Source organism: Aquarana catesbeiana, linkage group LG08 (assembly GCF_042186555.1).
Source record: "Aquarana catesbeiana isolate 2022-GZ linkage group LG08, ASM4218655v1, whole genome shotgun sequence".
Lineage (NCBI taxonomy): Eukaryota > Metazoa > Chordata > Amphibia > Anura > Ranidae > Aquarana > Aquarana catesbeiana.
The window spans coordinates 295,936,968-295,950,773 of NC_133331.1; the positions used below are offsets into that span (position 1 = coordinate 295,936,968).

General features: G+C 47.5%; 3 protein-coding genes across 3 annotated transcripts in view; 1 reads left to right on the forward strand and 2 right to left on the reverse strand.

Annotated features, from left to right (window-relative positions):
- The window catches only part of LOC141106826 (uncharacterized), a 559,651-nt gene that overhangs the window by 301,762 nt on the left and 244,083 nt on the right, over window positions 1-13,806 (reverse strand). The gene's annotated exons all lie outside the window — the stretch shown is intronic.
- Window positions 1-13,806, reverse strand: part of LOC141105470 (uncharacterized) — a 205,504-nt gene that overhangs the window by 9,275 nt on the left and 182,423 nt on the right. The window lies entirely within an intron of this gene.
- Window positions 1-13,806, forward strand: part of LOC141105471 (uncharacterized) — a 120,413-nt gene that overhangs the window by 6,212 nt on the left and 100,395 nt on the right. The window contains exons 2-4 of the mRNA XM_073595321.1: window positions 4,469-4,583; window positions 4,629-4,725; window positions 4,885-5,028. Of these exons, the coding sequence (XP_073451422.1) occupies window positions 4,469-4,583; window positions 4,629-4,725; window positions 4,885-5,028 (356 nt within the window). The remainder of the gene's footprint in view (window positions 1-4,468; window positions 4,584-4,628; window positions 4,726-4,884; window positions 5,029-13,806) is intronic.

Here is a 13,806-nt window from a genome sequence, read left to right on the forward strand (position 1 = left end):
CCTGGTAATGATGGATCTCCCCTGTACACACCCTGGTAATGGTGGGTCCCCCCTGTACATACCCTGGTAATGGTAGGTCTCCCCTGTACACACCCTGGTAATGGTGGGTCCCCCCTGTACATACCCTGGTAATGGTGGGTCTTCCCTGTACACACCCTGGTAATGGTGCGTCCCCCATGTACGCACCCTGGTAATAGTGGGTTCAGCATGTACACACCCTGGTAATGATGGATCTCCCCTGTACACACCCTGGTAATGGTGGGTCCCCCCTGTACATACCCTGGTAATGGTGGGTCTTCCCTGTACACACCCTGGTAATGGTGCGTCCCCCATGTACGCACCCTGGTAATAGTGGGTTCAGCATGTACACACCCTGGTAATGATGGATCTCCCCTGTACACACCCTGGTAATGGTGGGTCCCCCCTGTACACACCCTGGTAATGGTGGGTCTCCCCTGTACACACCCTGGTAATGGTGGGTCTCCCCTGTACACACCCTGGTAATGGTGGGTCCCCCCTGTACACACCCTGGTAATGGTGGGTCTCCCCTGTACACACCCTGGTAATGGTGGGTCTCCCCTGTACACACCCTGGTAATGGCGGGTCTCCCCTGTACACACCCTGGTAATGGTGGGTCTCCCCTGTACACACCCTGGTAATGGTGGGTCTCCCCTGTACATACCCTGGTAATGGTGGGTCTCCCCTGTACACACCCTGGTAATGGTGGGTCCCCCCTGTACACACCCTGGTAATGGTGGGTCTCCCCTGTACACACCCTGGTAATGGTGGGTCCCCCCTGTACACACCCTGGTAATGGTGGGTCTCCCCTGTACACACCCTGGTAATGGTGGGTCTCCCCTGTACATACCCTGGTAATGGTGGGTCCCCCCTGTACACACCCTGGTAATGGTGGGTCTCCCCTGTACACACCCTGGTAATGGTGGGTCCCCCCTGTACACACCCTGGTAATGGTGGGTCTTCCCTGTACACACCCTGGTAATGGTGGGTCTCCCCTGTACACACCCTGGTAATGGTGGGTCCCCCCTGTACACACCCTGGTAATGGTGGGTCCCCCCTGTACACACCCTGGTAATGGTGGGTCCCCCCTGTACACACCCTGGTAATGGTGGGTCCCCCCTGTACACACCCTGGTAATGGTGGGTCTCCCCTGTACACACCCTGGTAATGGTGGGCATACCTCCCAAATTGTTGAGATGGGAATGAGGGACACCTATCAGCAAAAGTATGCAGGCATATGACACACCCCTTGCCACGCCCCCTTAAAGGGGGATTGTACAAAAAACAAGATTGGTTAAACCCGCAAGTGCTTTTTTTTTACCGCGACTATTCCTTTATATTGGCTTTTGGAATTTACAAATGCAGCAATTTAGAAATCAGATGAAAGGTTCAGCTCTGGAAAACCCTTTTTGATAGATAAAAAGTGCATTTTATATACATCTATATAGATCAGACCAACATGGGGAACAAATGAGGAGGACAAAGGGACATTGCTCCACATCAGGGACAGTTGGGAGCTATGCATACACACAGCACAAGGCCGTGTTCACACTACGAGACGTTTCTCAGGGCTGCAGTTCCTCTGATCTCCACAAGGTGGTGATCTCACTTCAACCCAGACAGGAAGTCTCTATGGAAGACAGGAAGTGAGGTCAAATACAGACAGGAAGTTCCGGGTGAGAGGTGAGTTGGGAGGAAGAGAAGAGACATTGCTATAAGTGACAGCAGAGGAGGTAATAAGATCTTATTTACACCCAGTAACCCCCCGTCATGTCCGTCCTCTTCCTCCATAGTCACTGTGATGTCTTTTATCTCCAGCAGATGATGATACACACATATATAGTGTGGAAACCTAGATTAACCCCTCCAGGGTCAGAACATTCCCCACTTCCAGGGCCGGAACATTCTCTTCATTTTGGAGATAAATTCTAGTAATATGTTCCTCTAAACAAACATCACTGACAATAAATAGACAAGACAATGACCATCCTGACCATACATGGCCTACAAAGGACAATTATTACACTACACAGGCACTGTTCCCATAGGGGTAGTAGTTCTTAAATATAAAGTAACCCTCCTATTACCCCCCTCACATCCACATCTTATTATTTTCTGACCAACACCATCCAAATAATTCTTACTTTCATTTCCTAATATTATCTGTCTACAAGGAGACCTGTATAGATCAAATGATGGCACCAATGAGGATGGAGGAGGACCGGAGTCACATGACTGAGAAGATACTAAACCTCACCCTGGAGATCATCTACCTGCTGACCGGAGAGGTGAGGAGGATTCTGGGAGGTCACATGACATCACTCTTATCTCTATTAATAAAACACAGACCTGACCGGAGAGGTGAGGAGGATTCTGGGAGGTCACATGACATCACTCTTATCTCTATTAATAAAACACAGACCTGACCGGAGAGGTGAGGAGGATTCTGGGAGGTCACATGACATCACTCTTATCTCTATTAATAAAACACAGACCTGACCGGAGAGGTGAGGAGGATTCTGGGAGGTCACATGACATCACTCTTATCTCTATTAATAAAACACAGACCTGACCGGAGAGGTGAGGAGGATTCTGGGAGGTCACATGACATCACTCTTATCTCTATTAATAAAACACAGACCTGACCGGAGAGGTGAGGAGGATTCTGGGAGGTCACATGACATCACTCTTATCTCTATTAATAAAACACAGACCTGACCGGAGAGGTGAGGAGGATTCTGGGTGGTCACATGACATCACTTTTATCTCTATTAATAAAACACAGACCTGACCGGAGAGGTGAGGAGGATTCTGGGAGGTCACATGACATCACTCTTATCTCTATTAATAAAACACAGACCTGACCGGAGAGGTGAGGAGGATTCTGGGAGGTCACATGACATCACTCTTATCTCTATTAATAAAACACAGACCTGACCGGAGAGGTGAGGAGGATTCTGGGAGGTCACATGACATCACTCTTATCTCTATTAATAAAACACAGACCTGACCGGAGAGGTGAGGAGGATTCTGGGAGGTCACATGACATCACTCTTATCTCTATTAATAAAACACAGACCTGACCGGAGAGGTGAGGAGGATTCTGGGATCTAACATGATATTCCTATTGGTTCCTCAATACAGAGATTTCCTCTTGTGAAGTCAGGTGATCATATGACCATCACAGTGCCTCCATGTGACTCCCTAAAACCTGAGAGACACAACATGGAGAAGATTCTAGAAGTCACCGGGAAGATGATGGAGCTGCTGACAGGAGAGGTGAGGAGGATTCTGGGAATTCTGGGACATTATCCAGTAACAGACAAGGGATGTGTCTGGATGGTGACTGTATTATTGTGTGTGTCAGGTTCCTATAAGGTGTCAGGATGTCACTGTCTATTTCTCCATGGAGGAGTGGGAGTATTTAGAAGGACACAAGGATCTCTACAAGGACGTCATGATGGACAATCAGCCGCCCCTCACATCACCGGGTAAGAGGAGACTTTATTGTAAAGGAGAGAGCAGTACGGAGGGTCCACCTAGATCCCCCATCATCTGATAAACACATAGAAACAATGTATTCAGTCAGTGTGTGTGTTTCCTACAGATGGATCCAGTAATGGGAACCCACCAGAGAGATGTCCCCGTCCTCTGTATTCCCGGGATTCCACACAGGAAGGTCACACCATCTCTCATCATTTTAAGGTTGGTGGGACAGAGTATCTAGAACATGGAGATGTAGTGTCATGATTTATATTTTACATCTCATTTTCTTGGTTTAGGGTGAAGATTTGATAGATATAAAAGTTGAGGTTAAATCAGAAGAAGAAGAGAGGTATGTGAGGGATGATCAGCAGTCTATGGAGGAGGATGGAATAACGGGGACATTTATAGAGGAGGACACTCCTACAGAGATCAGCACAGGTGGGTCATTAACACTAAATACACTACATACTCTATGTTATGTGCAGGACTTCTTGTGCTGGGAAGATGGCAATGAGTGATAGAGGGGGTGGGGACACTCGTCCTATAATCCCCTCATCACTGTCACTCCTATAAAAGACAGTTCTCGTTGTTTCCTCACTCTCTGACTAAGGTCCATGAATAAAGAAATGAACTGGTAGGAGATCAGAGGACCCATTTACTAGTTACCTTGAGGGGGGAATTGTAAGATCCTCAGAGACAAAGCTGCCTGATGTGGGCGGAGTCCTGGTTTAGGGGAACCAATCTGCTCATGTCTAGTAATAATCTTTGTATTTCTATTTTAGTAGATGGACGGGAGATGAGGAAAACCTCAGAGGATTGTCTCACTTTGTCTCCAGACTGTAAAGTAGAAGATGAGGACATCACACAGTATAGTCCAGGAGAAAACCCGACGACCTCAAATGTCCATCCGGCACCACACAGTGTAGATGGACCATCGTATTCCTCTTATCCTGAGGAACCTCAGACTGTGAGGGACGGTGCCATCATTTCAACAGATAAGCAGAGGCTTTCCTGTACTGAGTGTGGGAAGTGTTTCCGCTACAAATCCAAACTTAGTGTGCATATAAGATCTCACACAGGTGAGAAGCCGTATTCCTGTCCTGAGTGCGGGAAATGTTTTTTAGTAAAGTCCCATCTTTCCCGACATCAGAGATCTCACAGGAGGGATAAGCCATATTTCTGTTCTGAGTGCGGAAAATGTTTTTCACATAAGTGCAATCTGTATAATCATCACAGATTGCACACGGGGGAAAAGCCGTATTTCTGTCCTGAGTGCGGGAAATGTTTTTCACAGAAGTCCACTCTTTCCACACATCAGAGATTGCATACGGGGGAAAAGCCATATTCCTGTCTTGAGTGTGGGAAATTGTTTTCACTAAGGTCATATCTTTACAGCCATCAGAGAGTGCACACAAAGGTAGAGCCACTTTCCTGTTCTGAGTCCTGGAATTGTAACCCACAGAAGTCCTCTATTTACAGTCATCTGAGATTGGACACGGAGGAGAACGAACTTTCCTGGTCTGAGTGAGGGAATAGTTCCTCACTGAAGTCCTGTCTTCCTGTACATCAGGGGTCCCACACAACCCTCGAGGTGTATTAGTGAGTGCGGGAAATGTCTTGTATATGAATGTTGCTGGACATGTGGGGAAGAAGCACACCCTGATATACACCTCAGATATACTCCATGGCTGATCTTCATCATGTAAGGAACAGTTGATAAGGAGATCAGAGATCACCAAAGACATGGATGAAGTGTTGTACCGTGTTGGTCATTGATAGAAGGAGGAAAATAAAAATGGAGTCATTACCTCATTGGCTGAGTACATTTTGTGGTGTAAACTCTTGCAAGAGGTCTGTTTTCTCAAGACGTCTTCCAGGACGAAACATGTTAACCTCACCACTTAAAAGGCTGTCCTATAGGCCTTTTAAAATAAAAATGGAGTCATTACCTCTCATAGGCTGAGTACATTTTGTGGTGTAAACTCTTGCAAGAGGTCTGTTTTCTCAAGACGTCTTCCAGGACGAAACATGTTAACCTCACCACTCAAAAGGCTGTCCTATAGGCCTTTTAAAATAAAAATGGAGTCATTACCTCTCATTGGCTGAGTACATTTTGTGGTGGAAGATTTGACATGGGGCAGATTCCGTTCCGATCAGCTCACAGAACCCCCGGTAATCAGAGCAGTCTGGGCGCCTGGAAGTAAACGGACTCCGCTGTCTGTTTACACCCAACTACCCGCTGATCTGCTCTACCCAAACGAAAGTAGACATGTTGCAGAATGGAAAAATGTGTCTCGTTTCGTTTCAGATAGATTCGTTATGTTACTAATTAAATTTTGTTAATTCGTTTGGTTACGTTTCGTTTAATTATATATTTTCGAATAAAATATAATAACAAATATAAAAATAAAATATTTCGAATAAATATAAATTTTCGAATAAATTCCAATATTTCGGAACAGTTCGAATTTGGATCGGTTGAAAAATGTTTGACCGATTTAGAATTCTGTGTGAAGAATAGTTGGTTCTTAAGCAGCGGGTCGGGAAGCCGGCCGCCAGCACCTTAACAACTGATGACTCAGCGGCTGTCAGCGGGCTTCCCCACCGACAGCTGAAATGTATACAAAACAATGCTGGCAATCAAAAATTCTGAAAAAAAACCCAGCATGGGGTCCCCTCCCCCCAATCCATACCAGGCCCTTATCTAAGCACGCAGCCTGGCAGACCAGGAAATGAACCATACCAAGCTACATGCCCTCAAATTGGGGGGGGAGTGTGCTTTGGGGCAGGGGGGCTCTGCCCCCCCATCCTGAAGCACCCTTCCCCGTATGTTGATGGAGACAAGGGCTTTATCCCCACAACCCTGGCCAGGGGTCTGCAGGCGGGAGCTTATCAGAATCTGGAAGCCCTTTTCCAGATCCCACCCCTCCCCCCCTTTCATTAATGAGTATGGGATACATGGTACTGCTACCCATTCACCAAAAAAGTGAGTGTAGCACCCTGGAGTTTAGGCAGGGTTGCTCCTAAATTTACCTGCCAGGTATAGCTGCCTTGGCTAATTGTTAAGGATTAATTGATTTCACTCTAAGTCTGTATTTGCTGCATTTCTCTCTTTTGTCGCTAGGTGGCTGGGTACCTGGTAGCATTAGATATAAGAAGGGCAATGCAAGGTCAGATTATGGGTATATGGGATATCCCAGCCAATGGGCAGGGGTTTTCTTAAATCCCTTGGCCTGCTGGGAGAACCTATATATTCGGGTGGAGTCAGATGATCGGTGTTCTGTGCCACCTGGACGGCTGTCTGGGTGGACGTGTGTTGTATTGCCCGGGCTGCTAGGCCGGAGATTGGGCCTATCCGGGGCACATCTGGCTGCTAGGCTGTCTGAGGGCCTACGGTTCTGCCGTATTTTCCCCAGACAGGCACACGCTTAGGCTCGTTTCTTGAATAATTAGTCCAGGGGTTTTGGTTGTTTTTAATATTTGAGAACTTGGATAGGGAAGGGTAGATAGTGGGATACTGCAGATTCAACTAATTACAGGGAGGACAACTTCTTCAGCTTGACTGTGGAATTCCTATTTGCAGCAACATGCGCTCTTGAGCAATTCCCTTGAGAAGGACGGACTATTGCTCCTCAGGACACAAGCCAGTATCCTTTCTCTGCTGTACCCAGTAGCTGAATTTCCTAGCACAGAGAGGTAGCCTACAAAAGAAGAGGCCCCTGGATCTTTGGTCTTTACCAACATGAGTCGCCAACAGATCGTCGCAGGCATGGCTCCCCTCAGAACACGTGGGTCAGCTCTCCAGCTTCCAGGCCTCCAGCCTGAGGCCGCATGGCAGCAGGTGCTGAGTAGGGATGGGCGAACGGTTCGGGCCGAGCATAAGTTCGGGCTGAACTTTTGTTGTTCGGTCGTTCGGCGAACAGCCGAACTATGGGTAGTTTATTCGGCCCCCCGAACCAACCACAATGCATTTCAGCGCTAAACCGTGCTTTGCAAGACCTGATCAGCTGAAGCAGTGAAAGCTTCAGTCAATCAGGGCACAGAGCACTGTCAGTCATGATTGGACACTGTCATCATGACTTTATCCAATCATGGCTCATTCCTGCCCCACGGTATAAAAGTATTCTTTCAATGGCAGCCATTTTCAGTGTGATTTCGGCATGGAGAGAGATAGAACAGGGCTCTGTTCAGTGCTATCAGTTAGTGTGCTATACTGTGCTATTTTGCTTTAACTGTCAGTGTAGAATATTAGTTTATTGTCAGTCTAGGGATAGTGTGAGTGTAGTGAGGAGGACCATCATTTAGCTTTGCATAGTGTGCAGCTAGAGTAGGGACAGCTCAGATAGTTTCACTGTAGTGTAGTGAGACCGTGTCAGTAATCTTTACATTAGTGTAAAGCTAGAGTAGGGACAGTTCAGATAGTGTCAGTGTAGTGACGGTTAAAAAACGTCTATTTGATTGCGTTACTGCCAGTTTAATGCCATTTACTTCTGTGTGCGTTACTGCTAGTTTAACGCCATATTGTTTTGCGTGCGTTACTGCCAGTTTAATTCCATATAGTTTTGTGCATTACTGCCAGTTTAACGCCATATAGTTATGTGTTTGTTACTGCCAGTTTAACGCCATATAGTTTTGTGTGTGTTACTGCCAGTTCAATGCCATATGGTTTTGTGCGTTACTGCCAGTTTAAAGCCATTTACTTCTGTGTGTTTTACTACCAATTTAACGCCATGTAGTTTTGTGTGCGTTACTGCCAGTTTAATGCCATATAGTTCTGTGTGCGTTACTGCCAGTTTAATGCCATATAGTTTTTTGTGAGTTACTGCAACATTAACGCAATTTACTTCTGTGTGCGTTACTGCAAGTTTATCGCCATTTACTTCTGTGTGCATTACTGTAAGTTTAACGCCATATAGTTCTGTGCGTCACTGTACGTTTGGCGCATTATATTGCAGTATATTATAGTGTATCCGTGGAGTGTGTCTGAGTAGTGTGAGTACTCAAATTAAAGTGCACCAAACACCACTTTACATTGATTAAAGTGCATCTACGTACAGATTTCCACTTTTTCTTTACATTTGCTTATAAGCACCGCCCCCTCCCTCCCAATAATGTCTGGGAGGACAACAAGGAGAAGCAGATGTTCCCTTGGCACTTTAAGGGGGCCAGCAACAAATGTGTCCACAGGAAAAGGTGGACGTGGTGGTCAGTCCTCAGGCAGGGCATCATTTCCTCTGTTTAGGGAGTTTGCCCGTGCTATCCAGCCACAGCATGCAGAGGAGGTGGACTGGCTTACTAAACCTTCCTCATCCTCCTCATCCTCTATCACGCAAGCAGTTGCCAGAGTGGATAAACCTGCCTCCTTGCCCACAGCTATTCCTGCCATAGCCCCAACATCAGCCATGGAGGAGTCAGCTGAGTTATTTGACCACAGCGTCAGTTAATTGCTCCTTGATGATGGCCAGCCATTACTGGATTCAGATGTTGGTTCTGAGGTTGAGGATGACAGAAACATGAGCCTAGAGAGAGGGGAGAACACTGGTAGACAAATTGGCATTCATGTTCCCCCAGCTGCAGCGTATTGCCAAGTTGTCTCCAGTGGTAATGATGAAGATGGAGATGATGATGATGAGATCACTGACAAGCCCACTTCCCAAAGCTCAGCTGTCTGGGCCTTTTTCAGCACTTCTGCAGCAGATCGCACTGTTGCTATCTGCAAACTGTGTCTCAGGCACATCAAACGTGGCAAAAACACCAACCATTTGGGTACCACATCCTTAACAAGGCAATTAACGTCCAACCACTCAGCCTGTTGGCAAGAGCACCTAAAAGCCACACAAAAGGGGCACAAATCTGTCCCTCCTCCTTACCCACTTCAGTCTGCCCCTGCTATACTGAGTCATTACCTCTCAGCAGCCTCCACTGACAGGAATGATTGTATAGCGCAGGGTGTCCCAGGACCTTGCAGCACATCTGCCAGCAGCACACAAGCAGCTGTAGCTGGCAAATTTCTCTGCCCCATCTGCTGCAGTGGAAAAAAAATACAGTCCCTGCCACCCACATGCCCAGCATCTGAATGCAAGCTTGTCAAAGCTCTTGCTCTCCAACTTCTGCCTTTCAGCCTGGTGGATTCTACCCCCTTCCGTGAATTTGCACAATGTGCTGTACCACAATGGCAGGTTCCTGGTTGCTACTATTTTTCACCTAAGGCCGTTCCATCTCTCTACCATCACATGGAAGGGAATGTTCTGGCATCTTTGGGCAAGGCAGTCAGCTGTAAAAAATCAACCTTACTGCTGACATGTGGTGCAGCAAGCATGGGCAGGGACGATATATATTTAGTTCACAGCACACTGGGTAACGCTGCTTGCAACTCGAAAGGATGCAGGGCAAAGCTCGGTGCTGCAGCTTGTTGTACCCCTACGTCTCCATACAGCTGGTGGTGATGATGCCAGACCTGTGAGCTCTACCTCCTCCTCCGCCATCTCCATGCCCTCCTCTGAAGAATTGTCCTATGAACATCAGGTACCCCCTAAGCCAGTGGTTCTCAACCTGGGGGTCGGGACCCCCTCGGGGTCAAATGACGATTTGCCAGTGGTCACTGAATCCTGGCCTGTTCCTGAAGCCTGTCCTGCTCTCCCAGCCTTTTTGCAGCCGCCCAGCTGGGCTGTTCCTGGAGCCCACGGCCGCCCACTCAGCCTCTTTGCAGCCACCCATTCAGTTCATGCCATGGGGCAGAGACTAGAGGTCAGCTGATTGGTGAGGAATGTGAAGTGGGAGGGGCTGGAGGAGACCCTATCAACTGATTTTGGCATAGGTCTTACTGCTACAAGACACCACAAAGTCAGAGACACAGTGAGTAACACTACCTGGGATTATAGTTGCCATTAAAGGTCCCACTACAGTTCTCAGATCAGAGATGACTTTGATCAAGAGCACCTAAGTTGGCTGATCAGAACTCCCCCAGTACTGCCACTCATCCCATTCCCCCCACCAAGGAGTAAGAGAAAGAATAAAAATAGAGAGGGAAGAACAAAGGGAGAGGAAAAGAGGGGGAGGAGCAAAGAAAAAGGGAGAGAAAGAATAAGAGAAAGAACAAGAAAGATGGCTAGAGAGAGGGATGGGGGAAAAAACAAGAAATTAGCATAGAGGGATAAAAGGGAAAGGTAAGGAGAAGAAAAAGAAAGGAGTGGTACATCCTAAAATGTACCATAGGGGTTTTAATAGTGTATGTGTGGAAGGGACTCAGGGAGTGCTAAATATCTGTGGGTTGGGGGTACAAATTACTTGTCTTGCCTTGGGTGCTGACAACCTATAAAAATAATTTTACTGTTAGGGGTCCCCGCAACTTGGGAAATTTTATTAAGGGGTCACGACACTAGAAAGGTTGAGAACCAGTGCCCTAAGCGTTCAAAGAGCTATTCCCAGAGTCAGGCTAAAAGGTGCCATGCAGTGCTTCAGCTGGTGTGTTTAGGGGACAGGAACCACACTGGAGCAGAGATTCTTGCAGCTCTGCAGGGACAGGCCCAGAGGTGGTTCACACCACGCCAGCTGGAGCCAGGAATGGCGGTGTGCGATAATGACTCAAACCTCCTGTCCGCCCTTAGACAGGTAAAGCAGACATGCCTGGCAAATGTCCTCAATTTGGTGGTGCAGCGTTTCCTAAATACGTACCCAGGGTTGAAAGATGTGCTAAAGCTGGCCAGAAGAGTCTGTAGCCATTTCAGGCGGTCATACACAGCCAGTGCTAGGTTGGCTGAAATTAAGCGGGAAATCCACCTGCCCGTAAACTGCCTGATTTGTGACATGCCCACCAGGAGGAACTTGACTTTGTCAATGCTGCAGCAGTATACATGCAGCAAAGGGCTGTCAACGAGTACCTGTGCCAGTACGGCATGACGACAGGCTCAGGCCACCTCGGCTTTTTTTTCCCCCACGCCAATGGTTGATCATTAAGGATGCATGCACTGTATTGTCACCATTTGAGGAGGCCACAAGGATGATGAGCCATCACAGTGCATGCATCAGTGACACAATCCCTGTTGTGTTCTTGCTGGAGCAGACTCTGCGTGGCATTATGGGCAGGACACTGGAGGCAGAGCAGCAGGTTGAAGAAGATGACTTCTTTTCCTCTCAAGGCCCACTTTATCCAGACACCATCATTCCTATGTCACAGAACACACAGGAGGAGAGAGGGGAAGAGGATGAGGAGGAGGATTCTGGCACTTTCATAGGCTTCGAAGAAGAGGAAGACATGCGTCAATCTGTAAGCGATGGCTTTCCAACCCCAGGACCCTTGGGAGTAGTACGTGGCTGGGAGGAGGAAGTTCCAGATGCTGTCCTCCTAAATGACCCCGAGGAGTCTGCTTCTCAAGCCTTGGCAAATTTGAGGAGCATGGGCAACCTCATGCTTCAAAGCCTGCGAAAGGACCCAAGAATAAGTGGCATAAAGGAGAAGGATGATTACTGGTTGGCAACCCTCCTTGACCACCGTTATAAGGGGAAGGTCTCAGAACTAATCCCGTCCCCACAGAGAGTGCAGAAGATAAAATCTCTTGAGGAAACGTTAAAGAGGATTTTATTGAACATTTTTCCTGACTGACAGTAGGCTACAGTGTCGTGGAAAACGTAGTTTTGAGTCTTCTTTTGGTCAAGAGAGAAGCGTTGGAGAAGCGAGAGAAGCGTCCGCCTAAGTGAGGCATTTTTGAATTTTTTTTTAGTCCTCGCCACCCAGGGCTATCAGCTTCCACATCCCATTGGCAGCGTTTGCATCACATGGTGGACGATTACCTCGGGGCCAAAATAGAGATGGAAAGCTTTCCAGGTGACGATCCACTGACTTACTGAATCATGAGAATAGACCACTGGCCAGAACTTGCCCAGTATGCTATTGAGTTGTTGGGCTGCCCTGCATCCAGCGTGCTTTCAGAACTGGCATTCAGTGCTGCAGGAGGTTTCGTTACTGATCATAGAACGCATCTGTCCACAGACTCCGTGGACCGTTTGACTTTTATAAAAATGAATCAGTCCTGGACTATCAGCTATGAAGCCCCTGATTAGGGATGAGCTTCGTGTTCGAGTCGAACCCATGTTCGACTCGAACATCGGCTGTTCGATCGTTCGCCGAATTGCGAACGTTATGGGCCGTTCGCGCTAAATTCGTGTGGCGCGTCACGGCCCATAATTCACTGCGGCATCGCAGTGCATTGCTGGCTGATGATTGGCCAAGCATGCACTATGACCCGCATGCTTGGCCAATCACAGCGCTGTCAGTAGAGAGAGCTGTAATTGGCCAAAGCCAGGGTGGCTTTGGCCAATTATGGCTCAGGGGATTTAGTACACACCCCACACTATATAAGGCCGCCTGCACGGCGGCCCTGTGTAGTGTGTGTTCCGGTGTGCTGAGAGAGAGAGAGACAGTGTCATTTGATTTGAGTTAGATAGATTAGGCAGAACAGTCAGTCAGTTAGCTGCACTTACAGTGTATTGTGTATATATATGCATCCCAGGTGTTGCATATATATATATACACTGTATTCAGTTTAGCTAGATCCGTTCCTGTTATCTTCTATCTAGACTATTTACATTTAATGCAGTGCGTCCTGCTCACAGTGTTCAGCTAGATCCGTTCCTGCTATTTACATTTAGTGCAGTGCGTCCTGCTCACAGTGTTCAGCTAGATCCGTTCCTGTTATCTTCTAGACTATTTACATTTAGTGCAGTGCGTCCTGCTCACAGTGTTCAGCTAGATCCGTTCCTGCTATTTACATTTAGTGCAGTGCGTCCTGCTCACAGTGTTCAGCTAGATCCGTTCCTGCTATTTACATTTAGTGCAGTGCGTCTTGCTCACAGTGTTCAGCTAGATCCGTTCCTGTTATCTTCTAGACTATTTACATTTAGTGCAGTGCGTCCTGCTCACAGTGTTCAGCTAGATCCGTTCCTGCAATTTACATTTAGTGCAGTGCGTCCTGCTCACAGTGTTCAGCTAGATCCGTTCCTGCTATTTACATTTAGTGCAGTGCGTCCTGCTCACAGTGTTCAGCTAGATCCGTTCCTGCTATTTACATTTAGTGCAGTGCGTCCTGCTCACAGTGTTCAGCTAGATCCGTTCCTGCTATTTACATTTAGTGCAGTGCGTCCTGCTCACAGTGTTCAGCTAGATCCATTCCTGCTATTTACATTTAGTGCAGTGCATCCTGCGCACAGTGTTCAGCTAGAGCCGTTCCTGCTATTTACATTTAGTGCAGTGCGTCCTGCTCACAGTGTTCAGCTAGATCCGTTCCTGTTATCTTCTAGACTATT